The following is a 21,871-nucleotide window of genomic DNA, read 5'->3' as shown; positions in this document are numbered from 1 at the left end:
TCAAATAACGAGGACACGGATGAACACACCGCTTAAACGACTTGCTAGTGCTTGCCATGATAGTAGTTTAAAGAAAGGATTCTTACCGTTTCTTCCAATGCACATCCAAACCGGGAAAGCTGAAGACAGCGAAGATGTATTGTGTTGCACGGGCGCCTCTTTTATGTTATGGTCGCCCGGTAGTGACGCAACGGCAGCGACTGACGCGCCGCGGTGACGTCATACGCTGGCGCCGGCCATTTCATGTAGTTTTTCTATGCATTCTTCAGACTCGAGGCACGCTGCAGCGTTCCCCAAAAGCGCCCTCTAGAGGACGCAGTGAGAGTTCCCTTCGGAAGGGAAGGCTATTTTTGCTTATAACTTCTGAATGGTTTGGCCAAAAACCACAAAACTGAGTCCGAATTGAACTATACCCAATTTTTCCATGTCGGCCATATTGATTTTTAATGTAAAATGCTATATTTTACGAACACATTGGCATGTCTATACGAAACTATGTATGTCTTCGGCACCAAGCCCTGACAGTACTCAAAAGGTTTGGGGGCAGCGGCACCTTGTGGCCAAAAGTTAAAACATTTCTAATAACATTGATGAAATTGGCCTGTTGTAATGAAAGTGATTCAATATATTCCTCGGGTCATGCCGAAGAACATCGATACCAATTATGCCAAAATTCTCCTTCTAGACTGGTGGTCCAATTTTCACCAAATTTGACCAAATTTGTGTCGATGTACGAAATGGTTATTGTTTACCACTTTAACGAATTTGCTGGAATGATGCCAAACTGCATGTGAGGCTATATCTCTGCAAAGCTTTGACATTTTTACATCAAACTTTGTATGTGCCATTATCACCTCACACTGACCACTCCACATCAATTTGTTAACAGCAACATCTACTGGTCAAAACTGAAAAACCATTTATTAACCGTTGATTATGACATTTCCAAACTTTTCATTACATTAGCCCATTGTAATCAGGTAAACTGGTCTCACAATATTAATTGGGTTATGCAGAGAATATGCTGAGATATCAATTATGGCATAGTTAGCTGAACTTCCGCCACTTTGATTTATGTTGAAAACCTACTTTTTCGAACTCCGCAACCATTTGTCTGATTTTCACCAAAATTGAGTCGGATCATCTTCAGACTGTGTTGACACAAAGTTATGGATTTTGTGTTGATATACAAAACTGCTTTTGTATAGCATCACAAAAAATTTGAGGCATGATGCCAGATGACAACTGAGGCTGTATCTTTGCAAAGCTTTGACATATTGACACCAAACTTTGTGTGTGCCGTTGTCTCCTTACACTGGCCGCAACACATCAGTTTGGTAACAGCGCCACCTATTAGTCAAAAGCGATAAGCCTTTCAATCATATTACTAGTAGTTTTATATTATTTTTCAGCCATTTGGGCTAAAATCATCTTAAAATGGCCTCAGTTACTTTGCTGCAGTTGGTCTGATACAATTGCAGCTATATTTTTGGTTTTAGTATTACTTTACGTTATGGTTTTTGTTTTTAAATTAATTTTGGATATTGTTGTAAATATATTGACATAAATATCTAATTTTACATTCTGGTTTTTATTTGTTGAATTTTGTTTTGTTACTTTATGATCTTTTTTTTATATTTTAAGTTACAAAGCAAAGAATATAAGCAAAAACACCAAAATAAAGCATAGAAATGGCTTTGATTTTTTATTTATTTTTTTACTTGTTTTTGTGTTTGTCTTGTTTTATTTCATGCATTTACCATGTAATTCACTGCTTGCACCTTTTGTGTTCGAAAAAACCTTTTCTATTATTGGCACTGCAGTGTTTTAAAAATATATTTTTCTGTCTGCTGGTGTTATCTCTCAGCAGAGTCCTCCTCAGGGTCTCGTCGCAGGCTACAGTGGAGAGATAGACAGTGAGGAGGAGGCCGGAGAGCGAGAGGAGAGACTGACAGACTGGTCTAAATTGGCCTGTCTGCTCTGCAGGAGACAGTTCCCCAGTAAAGAGGCTCTGATCAGACATCAGCAGCTCTCTGAGCTACACCGAGTGAGTCATGCACGTCACGCGACGCCTTGATATCTGCCCGCTCCAGCCACGCCACTTCTGATTGTTCTTATAGACGTTATGTAAAAAGTTGTATAAAGCTCCTAGATTACTTATATAATTTTCCATAGCTCTTGTTGTCAGTTTTTAGAGTTTTTTTTGTCTACTAAATGTCTTAGAAATATTTTTGCACTGATGTCACATGGACTATTTTATCGATGTCTTTGCCACCTTTCTGGGTCTTAAATGTGGTAGTTGCATTGCTGTCTATGCATAGTCAGATCTCGGATTTCATCAGAAATATTGTAATTTGTGTTCGGAAGATGAATGAAGGCCTTACAAGTTTAATGACAGAATTGTAATTTTTGGGTGAACTATCCCTTTAAATAACGGTACAACCCACTGGAAAGATGTATATCTGTCCCTAACAGCCTTGCTTTTATTACTGTTAAAAAAACAAAGATGGCCCGGCTGTTAATAAAAATTAAATCCATAAAATTTCATGAAGAACAATAGACCTTAGTTTTATTACTATTAACTAAGACTAAATTCTTTTAATACCTTGTAAATGAACTAAAGATGAAATATAATATAATATATTAGATGAAAAACATCAATAAATGAAAAAATTAAATGTAAAAATTTTTGCCTTGACAACTAACAGATAAGTTGTAAAATTAAACCTGAAATAAAATAAACAGAAATATGTATATGTGTATGTATGTATGTATATGTATATATGTATAAAATACAAATTATAAAAGCACATAACAATATTACTATAACATATACTAAAATACTAAAGCTGAAAATATAACATTGGCTAAAAGTCTTGATAACTACTGATGAAATATAATATAATATATTAGATGAAAAACATCAATAAATGAAAAAATTAAATGTCAAAATTTTGCCTTTACAACTAAAAAAAATATATATTACAAAAGCACAAAAATATTACTAAAACGTATACTAAAATAAAAACTGAAAATATAACGTTGACCAACTTTGTGGGTACCAATCATAATTTGGGCTGCAATAACTAACCATAGTACCATGTGATACTCTGAATGTCAAATAAATAAACAAAATAATACAGTGTATTCATATTGCTAATCTTTGTTCATCCATGTTCAGCAAAATCTGGAGCAGAAGCGAGCCAGACAGACTCCGTCAGAGACACAAGAGCGTTCAGAAACAGAGGTAAATTGTTCTGAAACCCCTGATTACATTTCAGAGTTCTCTGATACAATCAGGAGTGTCTAAATACCTTTTCCAAAATTCAATTTCTTTATAATTCATTGTTTGAAACTTTTAAACTATTGACCACTGGGTGGCGCTCTTCATTTCAGCTAAAATATAGAGACCGAGCAGCAGAAAGAAGAGAAAAAGGGGCCGTCCCACAAGCACCAGATGCAAAAAAGAGGAGATTCAGCCCTGTGTAAGACAAACAATACTTGGATTTTAATGCATAGCTGTCACAGACATACAGGTGCTGGTCATATAATTAGAATATATTCAAAAAGTTGATTTATTTCACTAATTCCATTCAAGAAGTGAAACTTGTATACATTCATTCCTCACAGACTGATATATTTCAAGTGTTTAACTGACAACTAATGAAAAGCCCAATTCAGTATCTCAGAAAATTAGAATATTACTTAAGACCAATACAAAGAAGGAATTTTTAGAAATCTTGGCCAACTAAAAAGTATGAACATGAAAAGTATGAGCATGTACATCACTCAATACTTAGTTGGGGATCCTTTTGCCTGAATTACTGCAGCAATGTGGCGTGGCATGGAGTCGATCAGTCGTTGGCACTGCTCAGGTGTTATGAGAGCCCAGGTTGCTCTGCTAGTGGCCTTCAGCTCTTCTGCATTGTTGGGTCTGGCATATCGCATCTTCCTCTTCACAATACCCCATAGATTTTCTATGGGGTTAAGGTCAGGCAAGTTTGCTGGCCAATTAAGAACAGGGATACCATGGTCCTTAAACCAGGTACTGGTAGCTTTGGCACTGTGTGCAGGTGTCGAGTCCTGTTGGAAAATGAAATCTGCATCTCCATAAAGTTGGTCAGCAGCAGGAAGCATGACGTGCTCTAAAACGTCCTGGTATACAGCTGCGTTGACCTTGAACCTCAGAAAACACAGTGGACAAACACCAGCAGATGACATGGCACCCCAAACCATCACTGACTGTGGAAACTTTACACTGGACCTCAAACAACATGGATTCTGTGCCTCTCCTCTCTTCCTCCAGACTCTGAGACCCTGATTTCTAAAGGAAATGCAAAATTTACTTTCATCAGAGAACATAACTTTGGACCACTCAGCAGCAGTCCAGTCCTTTTTGTCTTTAGCCCAGGCGAGACACTTCTGACACTGTCTGTTGTTCAAGAGTGGCTTGACACAAGGAATGCAAGAGCTGAAACCCATGTCTTGCATACGTCTGTGCGTAGTGGTTCTTGAAGCACTGACTCCAGCTGCAGTCCACTCTTTGTGAATCTCCCCCACATTTTTGAATGGGTTTTGTTTGACAATTCTCTCCAGGGTGTGGTAATCCCTATTGCTTGTACACTTTTTTTTCTACCACATCTTTTCCTTCCCTTCGCCTCTCTATTAATGTACTTGGACACAGAGCTCTGTGAACAGCCAGCCTCTTTTGCAATCACCTTTTGTGTATTACCCTCCCTGTGCAAGGTGTCAATGGTCGTCTTTTGGACAACTGTCAAATCAGACCATTTAAAGGCCTTTGCAGGTGTTTTGAGTTAATTAGCTGATTAGAGTGTGGCAGGTGTCTTCAATACTGAACCTTTTCACAATATTCTAATTTTCTGAGATACTGAATTAGGGTTTTCATTAGTTGTCAGTTATAATCATCAAAATTAAAAGAAATAAACACTTGAAATATATCTGTCTGTGTGGAATGAATGTATACATTATACAAGTTTCACTTCTTGAATGGAATTAGTGAAATAAATCAACTTTTTGAAGATATTCTAATTATATGACCAGCACCTGTAGTAATGCCTTGTTTTTGGGGGTGTTTAAATTAAGTAATGTCTTATTTGCTCTTGCTCAGTGCCGTGGGTTCTCAGATGCTTCCAGGAAGAATGGAAAAAGGCTTTTTCATTCGTAACCTGCCAGTGGAATAATGACGTTGGTCTTTGGACTTCCTTCAGTGCTAAACGAAATGCCTCGCAAGCAGTTTTTAATGATATGGTGCGGAACTTGTGCATAGTGCAGCTAAAAGATTAGAATGATGTGGAAAGTGCAGATTTTTTTATATAGAAATAAGAAATATTACTTCATGGGATTCAGGTTGATTCAAAGAAAACCCCTCAGGATCCTGAGAAATACAAAAAAGCTTCTATTGATAGCACAGTTACTGTAAATACAGTCCAATGATGTGACATTTGTGGACTTAAGCCCATTGTCAGCTTCCCAAAAAGCAATTTGTGAATATTTGTAGATGTAATGAGGTTACTGAACATTTTGCCTTTTTTTGGGAAGCTGTGAAAATGATGTCAGGATGGAAAACCTGGATAATTCAGTCTTTTTGTCCCTTTAAGTATGATTTGAATAACAGCCATCATGGGCCCTGAGGAAAAGCTTTGCTAGTAAGTGTGCTATGCATTCGCATGTCTCGTATGACATGACAGTCTATGCAGAAATGACAGACAGCGGCTGTCTGTGTCGACTTGCACAGTAGATTAGACTTGACAAAAAGGCACAGCGGATTATTATTGTTTACTTATATGAATTTTTATTAATCTGATTTGCAGTGTATATGTATCATAGACTATATAAGCTATATAAGTTGATATAAGATGATATACAGTTTGTTTTATGTGAATTTAAGGTGGACAGAGTGACTTTTGTGAGTGTATGTCATTATGAGCACTAAGTGCCGTTATGTTTTGTTGTTTGTTGTTGATTATGAATCCACAAAAAAAAAATCATGTAAATGATTCTCAAATTCAAATTTTGCTTAAATGTCATTAGAAAGGGCTGAAAGCCCATTTTTGTTTGATTAAGAAATGATTTTTTTTTTATCATTACTTTATGTGAAAGTAAAACTGTATGAATATTGAGAATGTGACATTCTGTAAGGACTTCAGAGGATTTTTTTATATGTCTCAATGCAGTAAATCTCACAAAACCTGTCGAGAACATGTCTTACGTTTTATTTCCCCAAATTAAAATCTAAATCTTATATACTAATTTACTAAATTGTATTTCATTAAAAAGAACATTGAGTTTGCTTTTAGGGTGATTTAAGATTTTTCATATTATGTTGCTACATTTATTTTCATTCCAGTTAAGCATTTTATGTGAAACATAGTTTGAAGTCATAGTTTGAAGTAATTTCTTTTTAACATTTTTGCGTTCACACCGGACGCGACTTGCGCGGAAAAAACGCGCTATTCGCGCGTAGTTGAACGCTTGAACATTTGAGTTTACTCGCGCCATTCGCGCGGTAAAATTCGCGTCATTCGCGCGTGACATTTTCTTCACAACAGACGCGAATTCGCGTCAAGGGAGGGGCTTCTGCCACTCGTCAGCGGGAAAGTAGTTGTAAAATAGGTGAATGAGCTCAATTTGCCAGCTTTAGCTTGCTTGTAGTCTCAATATGTATGTATATGTAGGTTAAATTGAGTAAAGAGCGTTTTTTAAAACTAACCAGATTGTCCGACCTCTTCACTCACTTTATTCTTAGCAAGATCCCTTTTATTCCTGTTTCTACAAAAGTCCAAAGATGTATCGTACAGCTCCGAGGAACCACAGACAGCAACGGTGATTTTGTCCGCCATTGTTGTTTCGGATTTCTGCCTCCGTCACTACTAGAGCAAGCTCCTGATTGGTTACCGCGGCGCGGAATTCCGCCGAAGTTCAGATTTTTGAACTCGCGCGTTTCGCACGATTCGCGCGAATGGCGCGGCAATCGCTTGAACGCTCAATGCGCGCCGCGCCATTCGCGCGTTTCGCGCCGCCTCATTCGCGCGTTTCGCGCCGCAGGATGGCTATTCGCGTCTTTGCATTGACTTAACATGTAAATCACTCGCGCTTGCCGCTTCATTCGCGTCCGGTGTGAACGCACCTTAAGACACTTCTTTGTGAGATTGACCCATGCAGATCATTGTGATACAGTGACCCCATCACCTTCTAGGACTTTGCAATTAATGATTGTGTTCCTCAACCATTGTGTGTGTGTGTGTGTGTGTGTGTGTGTGTGTGTGTGTGTGTGTACCTGGTATTCATCACGTTGTGGGGACCAAATGTCCCCACAAGGATAGGAATACCAGTAGATTTTGACCTTGTGGGGACATTTCTCAGGTCCCCATAAGGAAACAGGCTTATAAATGATGCACAATTAGTTTTTTTTGATGAAGTAAAAGTGTGCACAATCTCCTGTGAGGGCTAGGTTTAGGTGTAGGGTAGGTGTAGGGCGATAGAAAGTACGGTTTGTACAGCATAAAAACCATTACGCCTATGGAATGTCCCCATAAAACATGTAAACCCAACGTGTGTGTGTGTGTGTGTGTGTGTGTGTGTGTGTGTGTGTGTGTTGAAAGAATGCATTTGCACAATACAGCTTCCTGTTTTGACATCAGTTTGACTTGTTCTGTCATGTTATTTATAGGCCACAGTAATACAATCATTTTCCAAATGCACAGTTGAGGTCAAAAGTTTACATGCACCTTGCAGAATCTGCAAAATGTTAATTATTTTACCAAAATAAGATGGATCATACAAAATACATGTTATTTTTTTATTTAGTACTGACCTGAATAAGAAATTTCACATTAAAGATGCTTACATATAGTCCACAAGAGAAAATAATCGTTGAACTTATAAAAATGATCCTGTTCAAAAGTTTACATACGCTTGATTTTTTTTGTGTTGTTACCTGAATGAGGAAGTTAAACTAAATCCTTCAGGTCCCACAATTTTGTTGGTTTTTCAGCATTTTGGTGTATTTGTACTCTTTCCAACAATGACTGTGTGATTTTGAGATCCATCTTTTCACACTGAGGACAACTGAGGGACTCATATGCAACTATTACAGAAGGTTCAAACGCTCACTGATGCTCCAGAAGTAAACAACGCATTAAGAGCCAGGGGTGAAAACTTTTGAACAAAATGAAGATGTGTACCTTTTTCTTTTTGCCTAAATATCTTATTTTTTTCATTTAGTACTGTCCTTCAGAAGCTATAGAAGGTACTTACATGTTTCCCAGAAGACAAAATAAGTCAAATTTACCCTGATCTGCAAATTCAAAAATTGTTTTTTATGATTGCTTACACACTAAAATTAAACCTGACACCCAAGGAGCAAAGCCTCAGCCCAAATCTACACAACTATAAGCACATTCTCAGCCTCACACTTTTTGCAAAATACTACACACATTGGTTTGCAAGACACTAAACACACTTCTCTACCAAAACTGCTTTTAACACTGAATTATTATTAATAACTAAGCACCAAGAATAACCGAGCATCAGTTCACCATATTAGAAGGATTTCTGAAGCATCATGTGACACTGATGCTGAGTATAAAAAAAGACTTGAGTAAAAACACAGATTCAAAGCCTCTTTCTTGGTATCCCAGTGCATCTCAGGCTGCATGTCTTAGATTTTTGCGGTGAGGCTGGTGATTAGTTTTATTACTCAATGAAATAGCTGCACTGCATGGGAAGTCATGCAATCCACCACATAAACTGGGCCTTGTACCGCAACACAGTGAGTGTTCAAGAGCTAACAAGGCAGAGATTCCTGTTAGAGCAAGACTCCTATAGCAAAAAGACTGTTGAGATAATTGCATTACCAACCGTGCAGCAAATCAACTTGCTGCGTACAAACAATACGGTTGGTATGGCAGCATAAACTATTAGCAAGTGAAAGCTTGTACGGCTGTCAAACCAGAATGAATAATAAAAAGGTTGCCGGATTAAGCGTCCTTGCAAAAGCATCTTAGATAATGTCCAATGTAAGCAAATGCCTGTCATACTCTATGATTCACTTTTCCTCCCTGTCCTAGAGGGAGCGTTACACAGCCGCGCAGACGTGTCCGAACACTTCCTGTCAGCTCTTGTCTTTATGAATCAAAAGGCAACTACAGAGATAATCTAATATGAGACAATAAAAAGACGTTGCAACTGAATACACACCTCGTTTTTATTGACATCCCGCTGGAAATTGAGAGACTATTTTTTGAAGGAATGAATCGTTCATGGTTTCCACTGAAAGGTGTGCTGGGTCAGTGTTCACATTCAAACCGTACACTTTAAAAAACACCAAACGACTTTCTAAAACGTGTGCTTTTACATCACATGCTTCTAAGCCACAAATACAGACAATACAGGAAATACAATCTGTACATCAGATTGACATTCAAAGCAGGAGATCTGTGTTCCTACATGGCACATGGGCATTTCGTTCATGAGGCTTAAAGGAATGTTTCAGGCTTAATACAGGTTGAGTTTGATCTGTGACGGCTAAAAATTGTCTCAATGTTATATATGCAAAATAATAATAACTTACAATGGATGAACTGCCATTTAAAAGTTTAAATATTTCTGTTTTAAATAAATGCTGTACTTTTTAACTTATTAATCAAAGAATTCTGAAAAAAGTATCAGTTTCCAAGAAAATATCAAGCAGCACAACTGTTTTCAACATTGATGATAATAATAAATCAGCATATTAGAATGATTTCTGGTGATTTTTTATTTTATTTTAATATTTCACAATATTACTTTTTTCTGTATTTTTTAATCAAATAAACAGCCTTGATTTTATTAGAAACTTCTTTAAAAAAAAATTTTTTTAATCTTTTGAAATAGAGTAAATATGAATCAGGGATAAAATGCACAAAAAATATTCCAAAATTTGAAAGTATATCCACAAAACTTACAAAAGTAAGAGATAAACAAATGATTAGTGGCTAAAAACCGCAGTGACACTTTATAATAATTACTTAGTATTAGGTAATGCATTACCTAATACTAACAATGAGCAATACATTATTACATAATACATGATGTCAGGTTATTGTTTAGTTCATTTAAGCTTAGGTTCGTTAAACAATATTAACACATACAACTTTTCATTTGTGAAAAAAGTTATATTCAGCTCCTAACCAATTATATATTAGTAAAGTTTTTGTATTTTGAATTAGCCATTTATATATTATATTTTCATTTTGTCTCATGCTTTGTCATTTTTATTCTATTTAGTTTTAATTTATTTCAATTTTCTGATTTTTTTTTCTAATTTTAGTGCTTTACTTGAACTTATTTGAGACATTTCAACATTTTTAGACACTTATACATTCACATTTTTCTTTATTTGTCATCTAATATTTATATTTTATTTCACTACAACTTTACAGCTTAAACATATTTTTCTAAGAATTAACATGTGCTTTAAAGGGAATTCTGGGTATGGCTTAATATAACATAAATTATGTCTCATACTGAAATATGTAGTAGAAAACCCATGAAAGAATTAAGTTGTTTAAAAAATCCACATCGTTTTATACATATTTTGGACTATGGGTGGTGCCATTATGACATGAAATGGTTGCGCTCGGTGAGCTACTAGTGCTATCTGTTGCTATTTTTACAGCAATTCAAATCAAAAAATAAAACTGATATGATGACCACAGCTACTGAAAGAGCTAACAGGTGGTGATGGATAAAAGCGTAGACTTAAACCAAATGCCGTAACATCGATTTTCCCCACAAGGAGTCTGAATGCCCTGGATATCAAGTGAAATCAATGCTGAGAAACTCTTTCAGTGGCTGCAGTGTCATGACAAGCGTCTACATGTTCACATCCTGCCAGGATGGCATCTAGCGTTTCTTGTCTCTGCTATTTGTAAGCTTTTTCAGTAGTTGTGGCCTACTAAAAGCCTCAAGGCTGAAGTTAAGAGAACAAAGACGCAGGTCTTTAGGAAGTTTTATTTCTCCTATTCTTCTCTTCTTATTGAAAAAGGAAAAACTTTGCTTCTCTTGTTGCCCTTTGACTTCGCGGTAAAAATAGCAACAGGTAGCGTCAGTAGCTCACAGAGTGCAACCATTTGATGTCAAAGAAATAATGTGTCCCCCCATAGTCCAAAATATGTTTAAAACAATGTGGATTCTTTTTAAATAATGTACGTCTTTCATAGGTTTTCTGCTACATATGTCAGTAAGTAACATTTATGTTTTATTAAGCCATACAAGTCTTAATACCCAGGGTTCCTATTAAAGTGCCCCTATTGTGCCATTTCTAATGTTGCCTTTCATGCAGTGTCTAAATAAAGTTATCGTCTCCCAAAAAAAAACTCCCTAAATGAGTCATTAGTAATTCGAATCCCTTTTTTGTGACGGCTGCACATTACGGTTTGACACATTTGCATAATTCCTATTACGTTCTATGTTGACCAGCCACAAACAACTTGACCTGCAAACACTTCAAACACGTCTCAAACATCTCGGGGAGTTCAACAGGAGATTTACAAAACGCTAGCTCTTGAAAGATGTCTCAGAGAGACGTCAATTGGACATCTGCATTTTCATCTGCAAGACATCTACTAGATGTAGTTTGCTCATTTGCAATTCATCTATTGGACGTTTCCTATCAGATGTCAAATAAATGTCTATTAGATGTCTTTGAGATGTTTATGATTTAGAATGTATGCATCTTACAGACGTCTGCCAGACGTTTCTACACAGCAGATGCTTTCCAGATCAAGAGATCTTTAACAGACATCTTGCAGACATACGTGTGCTATCTGGTATCTCCTATCGAGCGTTCAGTATACGAAACTATGACAATGTGTGTATGGTTTTTGACACTAGCTGTACGCAATAGTCCAATCACAAACAGACTGGGCCATCTGACTAATCAGAGCAGAGTAGACTCACAGAAAGGTGGAGTTTAGAGAGACTGAATTTTTTGAACCAGTGTTGCCAAGTGCAAGGTTTTCCCATGGAATTGGGCTACTTTAGCGTTGTTGCAGCAGGTTATTTTTCATGTCCGCGGTCACGTAATATTTAGCCCTTGGAATGCTAATTTTCCCAGGGGAACCCCGCCAAAAAACATGTATTTTACCCTCCGAAACTTGCTTTTTACTGGGGGGACTCCCCTCAAAATGCAATTGGGATACTTTGTTGTGAAAACCTGGCAACCCTGCTTTGAACTGCTTTGAACGAATCCTTTGAGAATCACTGGAAGGTGATAATAATGCATATTTTGACTTAACAAAAGCATTGTTTAACCTTGCATGCAGGAAAAACCTTGTAGGAGACACCTAAAACAATATCAGGAACCTTAAAATGGCATAATAGGGGCACTTTAACAAAGATACAAGCTCTTGTTCTTGAGTAACATTTTGGCTATATTTCCATTGTAAGTGCAGCTGTGCACACGTGTGTGTTTGGACACGCAGAGCACTGAAACAAACAGAGGAACGAGCAAATGATGTACTAACCGACAGCATTCTTCAGATGCGGTCCTACAGCTCAACCTGCATGAACCGAAACATTTCTTTAAGAATACTAACAACATTCTTACAGTTTTCTTTAAGCACAAAATGTCGTGCTGATGCGTTTTTTTGTTTGTTTGTTTTTTTCATAAAGCAGAACAACTAACGTCTGGATTATCCAGAGTCTCGCCAAGCTTTACTTCAATCAAGTGCTGTTCTAACTGAATTTGTGCAGGACAAAATATGTACAGTATCAAGCAAGCAAACCACTCACTTGTCGTAATGGTACACAATCAAACTTCTACAAGCACGGACAGCTCAATAAATTAAAAACAGCCACTCAGTCATAATATTTACATTATTTAGTTCTTGCAGTGTTTTGAGATGAAGTTAAAATCTTTCACGGTTCTGCATAAGACAACGTAAAAAAGGTCCAAAAGGTGATATGGCTAAGTTCTTCACTCTCTCAGAAAGTCCTCTATGAAATGACATTCACTATAAGTGCGCACATCTTGTTTGGTTGGTTTTTCTCACCATTGAGCATAAACACAGATGCTCTATAGGCATTTAATTCAGCTTGTTCTCTGAAACACATCCCATTCTGAGGCACAAGAGAGAATTAGGTCCATGTTGTCCACATCTGTCTGTAAGGTGCTTCTGTTTCCATTCTGCTTTCTGTTGTGCCGGTATGTCTTTTGGTCCTCCAGAAGATGGTGAATACAGCAGTCGTGTTGCTGCGGTATCAGCGTGTGCTCTGTGACGGGACTGACATGCGGAATTGAATATTCCAGTAAGAGAATTCCAAAAAGACATTTCATTCCCATCCTAGACATTGAGGTCATCTTGTAAGAAGCATAAATCTCTTTCATTGTTTCACTGGTCTATAAAGCTCAAAGTTTAAAGAGAGCATAGCAAGAGCTTTAAATCAGTACTGTCAGTGTCAGTCTCTGACGTGTACGAAATAAAATCATATCAGTGAAAGATGACCTGTCCTCGTGTGCTCTTCAATGGTCTGAGTCAGAACAGCTGGCCATGGCACCGAACACCTCTCCCGGCTCTGATGTGTGAGAGGTGGCGCTTTCTGATGGGAACCTGCTAAAAGCAATATAAGAAAATGCAAACATTAAATCATGGCAACAGTTTTTGCAGTTGAGGTTGTCATAATAATGGGAATAAATTGAAAGTACCATGGAAAGAAACCACAAAGCTTGAGGACCATTGTGAAGGGGATTTTAAACCCTAAATGAAACATCTTACAAACACTGCAGTTTGGTCTGATTTTCTTATCCTAAAAATCTACAGCAGTTTTAAACCATTTTGCTTGTAGAAAAACCAGCCCCAAAATTGGACAGACTTTTTGGTAATCCAGATATGTACCATCCACATTGTGCACTTTTTTAAAACTCTTTTTGTTTGTATTATTTGTTTAGTTTGATCTCTTTTTGCTTTTATTTGTTTTGTTTGTTTTATGTCTTTGCTTTTATTTATTTTTTTGTTTATTGCTTGTTGTTGATCTCCTGTTTATATTTTATTCATTTTTTGTTTGTTTGATATTTGTCTTTATTATTCATTTGGTTTAATAATTTTTTTTTGTTTTAATCTTACACATCGTTTACATTGTTTGATCTCTGTTTTATCATTTTTTTTTTTTTTTTTTTTTTGCATTATTTGTTTGATCTCTTTGTTTTATTTAGTTTGATCAAGTTTTATTTTCCATTTCATTTGCATTATTTGTTTGATCTTTTTCTGTTTTATCATTTGTTTTATTTTGTTTGATCAGTTTTTGTTCTTATTTTTTTATTTTGTTTGCATTATTTGTTTGATATCCTTCCTTTTTATTGTTTTATTTTGTTTGATTACTTTGTTTGCATTATTTGTTTGATCTCCTTCTGTTTTACTATTCGTTTTATTTTGTTTGTTATATTTTTTATTATTTGTTTATTTTATTGTATTTATTTTTATTTGTTTGATATTTGTCTTTATTATTCATTTGGTTTAATACATTTTTGTTTTAATTTTTCACTTTGTTTGCATTATTTGTTTAATCTCTTTCAGTTTTATCATTTGTTTCATTCTTTTTTTTAATAATTTTTTTGTTTTACTTTCCATTTCATTTGTATTATTTGTTTGATATTTGTCTGTTTCATTATTTGTTTTATTTTGTTTGATCAGTTTTTGTTCTTATTTTTCATTATGTTTTGCATTATTTGTTCAATCTCCTACTGTTTTATTGTTTTATTTTGTCTGATCATTTTTATTTTATTTTGTTTGCATTATTTGTTTGATCTCTTTGTTTTACTTTTTGTTTTAAATTGTTTGATTTTTTTTTTAAGTGCAACAACTGGAAACTAATACACAAAATTACTTCACTATGACCTAATACTGATACAGCAGACCTCAGTTAAGATAGAAGCCTTACCATTAATGTCTGGAGGTCAAAACACAACATGTTGTAAACATTAGCTGTTACCTAGTGCCTTGAGCCAGGGTGTCAAATCCTTTTCCTGGAGGGCCATTATCCTGAATTTAGTTCCAGCTCTAATTAAACACACCTGAACCAGTTCATCAAGGTCTTGAGAAACACTTGAAACTTCCAGGTGGGTGTTTTGAAGCTGAACACCCTCCAGGAGCAGGAATGGACATTTCTTGCCTTAAGCCATTATGACATAACAGTCTCTAAAGCCTCATTGTAATTTGTCTCAGATTGAATTTGACATTCACAGTGAAGTCACCTGCAGAACGCCAGTCAAAAGTCACAGAAACGTCCTGGTCCTTCCTGGTCCTGGAAGACCACAAACCTGTAGAGCTTAGCTTTAGCGCTAATTAAAAACACCTGAACCTGTTACTCAAAGTGTCAGAATTACTAAAATCTTCCAGGCGGGTGTGTTTTAGCAGGTTAAAGCTTAACTCTATAAGAAGATGGTCCTTCAGGAGCAGGACTTGATAAACCTGCACTAGGTAGAGGCTGAGTTTGAAGATATTCAGCATGGAGTGCCTAATCCAGCATCCATAAACACATATGCATATCAAAATGCAATGAACTGATGAATATAACTATTGTGAATACACCTAAATGGCTGGTTTGTGTGTCTTGTCCAAAGTAGCCTCACACAGGTCTTCAAAAGAACTGTTTTTTTTTTTAAACTCACCTGTTGTGTGTAGGACTGCGACTGTATGAAGGACTGTAAGCCCCAGCACTCAAAGGACCGTCTGGTAGTTCACTGTCAGTCAGACCCACGGCTAAATGATTTTGCCAGTTTCCCCCTCCACTGGCAGTAGATGACACTTGTGAGGAAGAGAGGTTGATATGGTAAGTAATGTTAAATTAAATGTCATTAAAAGTGTAAGCTTTATTTTGATAATCCAGTTTTGATATTCTACTAACTGGCCCAAGTCAAAGTGGCCTGGACCACTCTAATTCATGGGCCTATGATGAATGGTTTGGCCCAAAATTGCTTACTGTGGCCCTGTACCAGAACTTGGCATTTTGTCTGTTGAGTTTGGAAGTAATTGGCTCAGTTATACTAAAACAGGGCCACCACTGACTGGATTGAGAAGGATCTAGGCAACTTGGGAACATTATTTCAGCCAAGGGGCCCATAAATAATGATTTATACTGGTCCCAACAATTGCCTACAGTGGCACTGATATCATTTTGCAGTTGAGTTCTTGAGTTTAGAAGTAATCGTTTCAAACATACTAGAACAGGGCCACCAAAAAGGGGGGCAACTGGACCATTCGGCTTAAAGGTGATCCAGACCGCCAGGACTTGGCATTTTGTCAGTTGAGTTTTTGAGTTTGTAAGTAATCATTTTGGTCATACTAGAACAGGGCCACCAAAAACAGGGGACAACTGGAACTTTTGGCTTGAGGGTAGCCCTGACTGGATCAAGAAGGATCCAGATCACTTGAGAACACTATTTCAGCCAAGGAGCTCATGATGAATGGTTTGTACTAAGCCCAACAACTGCTTAGTGTGGCCCTGCACCAGAACCGGGCAATTTATTGCCCATATGATTGATTTTTAGTCTGCAGTGTATGTTTGATGAACTGTACTTACCTGAGGAGAATGAGTTGGTCCGACTTGAGTGGCTGAAGGGTGCAGGCAGTGTCTGGTAGCCCAGACTGTGCTGAGAACCTCGATCATATTTGTAGGTGTACACCAGCTGATATGTACCTGGGTCCCTGTGCCCAGCACTGCGATTGTACCAGCCCTTCAAATGCTCTGCCACCAAAGCCTTGTACATGTTCTTTGTCAACACTTCATTTAAGGGTCCCTGTCTTCCTCTAGGGGGCCTCACGGTGGCATATGGATTCTGTGACAAATTATCCGACCCCTCTATTCCATAATGCCTGTTCCGACTACGACCCTGGTAACCATGTGCTGGGTAAGTGGGGTTGATGTTATAGTGACCCTCGAGTTCACTCTCATAAACATAAGCTCCATTAGAACAAGGCTCATAATCGTAGCCGGGATAACCAGTCATGTAGTATGCAGACGGGTTGTAGTGATTCTGCTGGTAGCCGTAACAGCTGGAGTTTTGAGGGACCAAGTTGGGCATGCTTCCCGTATTGCCGTAGATCTCCACTTTGCGGTGGAGCCGGTAGTCGTGAGATTGCGAATCCAGTGTGCGGTAAGGAGGAGTGGCTGAGCAGGGGAGGCAGTAGTCCATGCTGGACATGCTGTTATAGGACGAGCAATCGTCCAACACCTCAGTGCTGTTGCTACGACGGGAGGGAGACAGCGGGAAGGCAGACTTGTTTGCGCAGTGAGAGTGAAGTTGCGACTGGGACTCCAAACTGCCACTGCGATGCCGGAAAGCACGGATGTGTCCTTCCGACCTACAGAACACAATAAATAGTGCACTGAATAAACAATTAGAAACATAAAGGCACAAAACTATCAAGACTTTTAACTTTTTTAATGAAACTGTGTTTGCATTGCATCGCCACCACAATTCTAGGGTGTTGTCGGTGGTTGTGAGAGATTTTTTTGAGTGGTTTTAATGGACCAAGTCAACTCACCTGAGTTGGCTGCTGCTGTAGGCGTTACGGGGCATGACAGGGGTTTGTGGTAAGCTGCGGGGGTCCTTCGGCATTCTGGGTAAAGTTTTACAGGGACTGCTTTGGGCAGAGAACACCTCTCGGGGAGTGTAATAATGTCCTGGCCCTTGAACCTCATGATCTAATCTGAATTCAAACAGACAAAAGAACACTTCTGTTAAAAGAGCAATGTTCAGTGATGGCTAAACCGAAAGCTCAGATGTTGAATCTTATGAAACCTGTCAAGAACATGTCTGCATAATGTTTTACCCAGAAATCAAAAGACAAAAAAATGTTCACACCTGTTAAGAGCTCTGTCGTGGTGTGTGTCGCTGGTTGAGGACACTGACAGAGGTGGACTGAGACACGGGGAACACTGGACGGAGCGGGAACGCGGCCTCTGGCCATCATCTTCTGAAGACACAAATATGGTTTTTGACTGCTGTGTTTTCTGCTCTGCTACATTTGATTGCATCCAGTTCAAATAACACTATATAAATTCATTGGTGGTTCTGCATGATAAATGATCTATTATGAGTGTGTTAATGTGCATGACTCAGTGCCTACATTAGGGAACAATGCTGTGGGAGAAGCACTGTAAGTGAGGTAGTGAGTTGCAATAAATCTTAATTACATAAGCAGAGAGCTGATAGTGGTTTCATAATTGATGTCATTACCGTCATCAAGAGGAAGACTATCACACAGGGAGCTGCACTCAGACTGAGCCAGTTCATCTATGGAAGATAGAGAAACTATGTTATATTAATGAAACACTACATGAATTAATTCATGATTATTGATTAATCAAATTAATCAATTGCATATATTGTAATTTGATTGATTATGCCCTATTTTCATAATTAATCACACTAAATCAACACATAGCCTAATGTAACATATGTATATTCACTAAATAAAACTAGTTGTTTTTATAATTGACAGGGTGTCCTTGACCTGCGATGAGCCACTTCAGCAAACATCTGACATACCGGCTATGATCACAGAAGCTCTCTGTGTGGGTTTTTGTCCTTTCTTCAGTCTGTATTGGTTCATTTCATCTTCGATCTCCTGCAGCTTTTGCATGGCATCCAGACAGTTCCTCCTCCTTTTTTTCCTCACTAATTTAGAGATGTCAGGCTCAGCAGCGAGCTTCTTGGCCGCCTCCACGATTTTCTGCTGCAACGCAAAGCGGCTCTCCAAATTTCTGAGGTATGGATCCTGGGAAGAAAAATTGTTATTCAAAACAATGTCGACTATTTTGTATTCTATTCATAAATCTGTCTACAAATGTAAACATGCCTGTCGGTACAAGTGAAAAGCGTCATCAATATCTGTTGTCTATTTTCCAAAATGCACAAAATGTCAACTTTTCCAAGTATAATAGCATGTACATTGCCTCAAAGCTAATACAGATGAATCATAACCCATAAAATGATTTCATTTGGTCCCTTCATGATCTCATTTGGTCTTTAAGACCACAACCTAAAACAAACATATCCTAGGTTTGTTCTCGATTAAAATCTGTGGTTGAAACCACCAATCGATAAGCAGAATTCTTTGTCCAAAACAAGTGGCTGTTTTTCAAGACTGATCTCCAATACAAGGCCAGATTATTTGGCAGCTACAATCCTACAGGTGATAATGGACGAATGCTAGAGGAAGATCAGTCATTCGACATACTGACACACGTGAGCTAAAAATGGCTTGTTGGCATATGACCAGCTCAGGACAGCCTCATAGCAATAGAGCCAAACCCCCAGTGTCTGATATATTATTCAGTTCTCTACTTGGCAGCATTGTTGTGTGGCAGTGTTTCACACTAACCTCATTATATGGGAAAAGGTCATCCAATTTGAAGGCCGTCCCCACTCTCCTCCGAACATGAGGAGGGGTTTCGCCTTTGATGAGAGGATACTCTTTTGGGAGTTTGCCAGTGAGTTCCTGAAAACAGATAAAACATGCTGTAAATGGGTGAAAGACACGAAGAACATGCGTAGGTCATATTTCACCTCTAGATTAGAAGACAAAAATAATAAATAATTTGCATAAAGAAAATGAAATTAGGGCCAATATGATTTCATTCTCATTAATGCAATGGCAAAAAATTTGATATATAATGAGAATAATGAAAATGTGAGATGCAAAATCGCATTCAAATCACATCAAATGTTTGGGGTCTTTAAGATTTTTATTATAGTAAAAATTATTACAATTTAAAAGAACTGTTTTTATTGTAATATATTTAGAAATGTAATTTATTCCTTTGATAGCATTGGAATAAATCATTGTATTATGAATAATAGAAAGAAAGAAAATAGAAAATGATGCATTGAAATATAACATTATACATGTCTTTACTATCACTTTCTACCGATTTAATGCATCTCTGCTGCATAAAAATATTAATTTCTTTAAAAAGAAAAATACAATCAAACAAGATTTGTCTAAAATAAATGCTGACATTCAAAAGTTGCATTTATTTGATCAAAAATAGAGGAAAAAAGTAATATTATGAAATATTATTGCAATTTAAAATGAGAGTTTTATATATATATATATTATTTTTTTTTATTTTTTTTTATTTTTTTCTGTGAAGCAAAGCTGATTTTTCTTCATCATTACTCCAGTCTTTAGTGTCCTTCAGAAATCATTCTAATATGCTGATTTATCACCAATGTTGGAAACAGTTGTGCGCTTAATATTCTTTTGGAACCTGTGATACTTTTTTCAGGATTTTTTGATGAATAAAAAGTAAAAAAAGTACAGCATTTATTCAAAATAGAAATCTTTTCTAACAATAATAAGTCTTTACTATCACTTTTTGTAAATTTAACATCCTCTCTGAATAAAATAAATTAATTTGTTTTAAACAAGGAAATTAATATTTTAATATTTTATTTTATGTCTATTTTAAATAAATGTAATGTTTTAGTCATCAAAGAATCCTGAAAAAAAGTATCACAGGTTCCAAAATAAATATTAAGCAGCAGAATTGTTTCCAACATTAATAATAAATCAGCATATTATAATGATTTGGAATGGAGTAATGATGCTCAAAATTCAGCTTTGTATCACAGGTAAAAATTCTACTTTAAACTATATTAAAATAGAAAACCACTATTTTAAATTGCAATAATATTTCTGTATTTTTCTGTATTTTTAATCAAATAAACGCAGCCTTGATGAGAAGAAAAGACTTCTTTTACAAAAACATTAAACACTTACTGATCTTTTGAACAGCAGTGTAAGTTCATTCTCATCATAACACATGATCATAACAGCCAAAAAGTAAAAAATAGTTCAGTTGTTTGCACTTACAGCTTCTCGCAGGCATATTTCCTTCAGCTCTGTCAGCTTTTGGCATAGTACATCCTGGATCTCTCTCTCTTTCTTTCTCAGCTCGGCAAGTTTCTCTTTTTTCTGGTCGTCGTTCATTTCAGAGTCAGCTGAACCTGTGAAATAAAATAATGCATGCATTCATTATGACAGGTAATAAAAAAAGCTCCCGTAACGACTATTTAAAGTACAATGAACTTCAATGACATTTTGTTAGGCCTACAATTCTAAAGGAATTATAAAGGCTTGAGAGGAAGCAACACAAATTAAAGGAAAAGAAGCCATCTGAGCAGCTCATTAACGCTAAATACTGTATGTGAACGGATATCTGTGGATGTATGTTGACATGTGAATAAACAAAGGCTGACTCAACTATCAAATACTGCTGAACTATTCTGAGGATCAGAGCTCATGTACCTGTTGAAACCAGACTTCCGTTACTGGCCATGATAAGCTGATTTTTCACTCCTGCGCTAAGTTTGCTCATCTTTGAGGCTCCGTTCTCTGTCAGGTCAGCCGCGATGTCTCCTAAACTTCTTGCTGTGGTGATTTTTGCCTGTTAATTGATAGAAAAAATATGAATATATTAGGGAGGTGTAGGGACTCAGGGCATGTGTCATCGGATAGGAGCCGTGGAGGTCTACGATCAACCTGTTTGGAGTCTCTAGGCCCCGGCGTTGGCGTTCTATAGCGGTTCAAAGTTGGACCACCTTTTAAGTGTTTAAAATCTACGTTGATGATGTTGTTGATAAACACTTTTCGGCAGAGTTGTGGACTCGAGTCGCATGACTTGAGACTTGACTCGGACTTGAGTCTCAAATTTGATGACTTGTGATTTGACTTGACATAATCAAAGAAGACTTGCGACTCAACTTAGATTTTGACAGCAATGACTCGAGACTTGACTTGGACTTGAACCCTTTGACTCGGCAAGTCTTTATGGCCTACCTTCTAAAAAAACAGTGCACTTA

General features: G+C 37.1%; 2 protein-coding genes across 2 annotated transcripts in view; one reads left to right on the top strand and one right to left on the bottom strand.

Annotated features, from left to right (window-relative positions):
* The window catches only part of rbm10 (RNA binding motif protein 10), a 28,004-nt gene extending 21,580 nt beyond the window's left edge, over positions 1-6,424 (top strand). Inside the window, exons 14-17 of the mRNA XM_073823667.1 lie at positions 1,868-2,047; positions 3,182-3,247; positions 3,397-3,485; positions 5,129-6,424. Of these exons, the coding sequence (XP_073679768.1) occupies positions 1,868-2,047; positions 3,182-3,247; positions 3,397-3,485; positions 5,129-5,201 (408 nt within the window). The 3' untranslated portion in view covers positions 5,202-6,424. The remainder of the gene's footprint in view (positions 1-1,867; positions 2,048-3,181; positions 3,248-3,396; positions 3,486-5,128) is intronic.
* A 2,784-nt stretch (positions 6,425-9,208) lies between these two features.
* frmd4bb (FERM domain containing 4Bb) overlaps positions 9,209-21,871 on the bottom strand; it is a 41,342-nt gene continuing 28,679 nt past the window's right edge. Inside the window, exons 14-23 of the mRNA XM_073823476.1 lie at positions 21,318-21,456; positions 20,883-21,016; positions 19,389-19,505; positions 18,554-18,782; positions 18,242-18,298; positions 17,867-17,978; positions 17,547-17,711; positions 16,582-17,363; positions 15,671-15,806; positions 9,209-13,616 (exon numbers count right to left, since the gene is read on the bottom strand). Coding sequence (XP_073679577.1) covers positions 13,526-13,616; positions 15,671-15,806; positions 16,582-17,363; positions 17,547-17,711; positions 17,867-17,978; positions 18,242-18,298; positions 18,554-18,782; positions 19,389-19,505; positions 20,883-21,016; positions 21,318-21,456 — 1,962 coding nt within the window. The 3' untranslated portion in view covers positions 9,209-13,525. The remainder of the gene's footprint in view (positions 13,617-15,670; positions 15,807-16,581; positions 17,364-17,546; positions 17,712-17,866; positions 17,979-18,241; positions 18,299-18,553; positions 18,783-19,388; positions 19,506-20,882; positions 21,017-21,317; positions 21,457-21,871) is intronic.

Source organism: Garra rufa, chromosome 18 (assembly GCF_049309525.1).
Source record: "Garra rufa chromosome 18, GarRuf1.0, whole genome shotgun sequence".
Lineage (NCBI taxonomy): Eukaryota > Metazoa > Chordata > Actinopteri > Cypriniformes > Cyprinidae > Garra > Garra rufa.
This window is presented reverse-complemented; position numbering and strand designations above follow the sequence as displayed.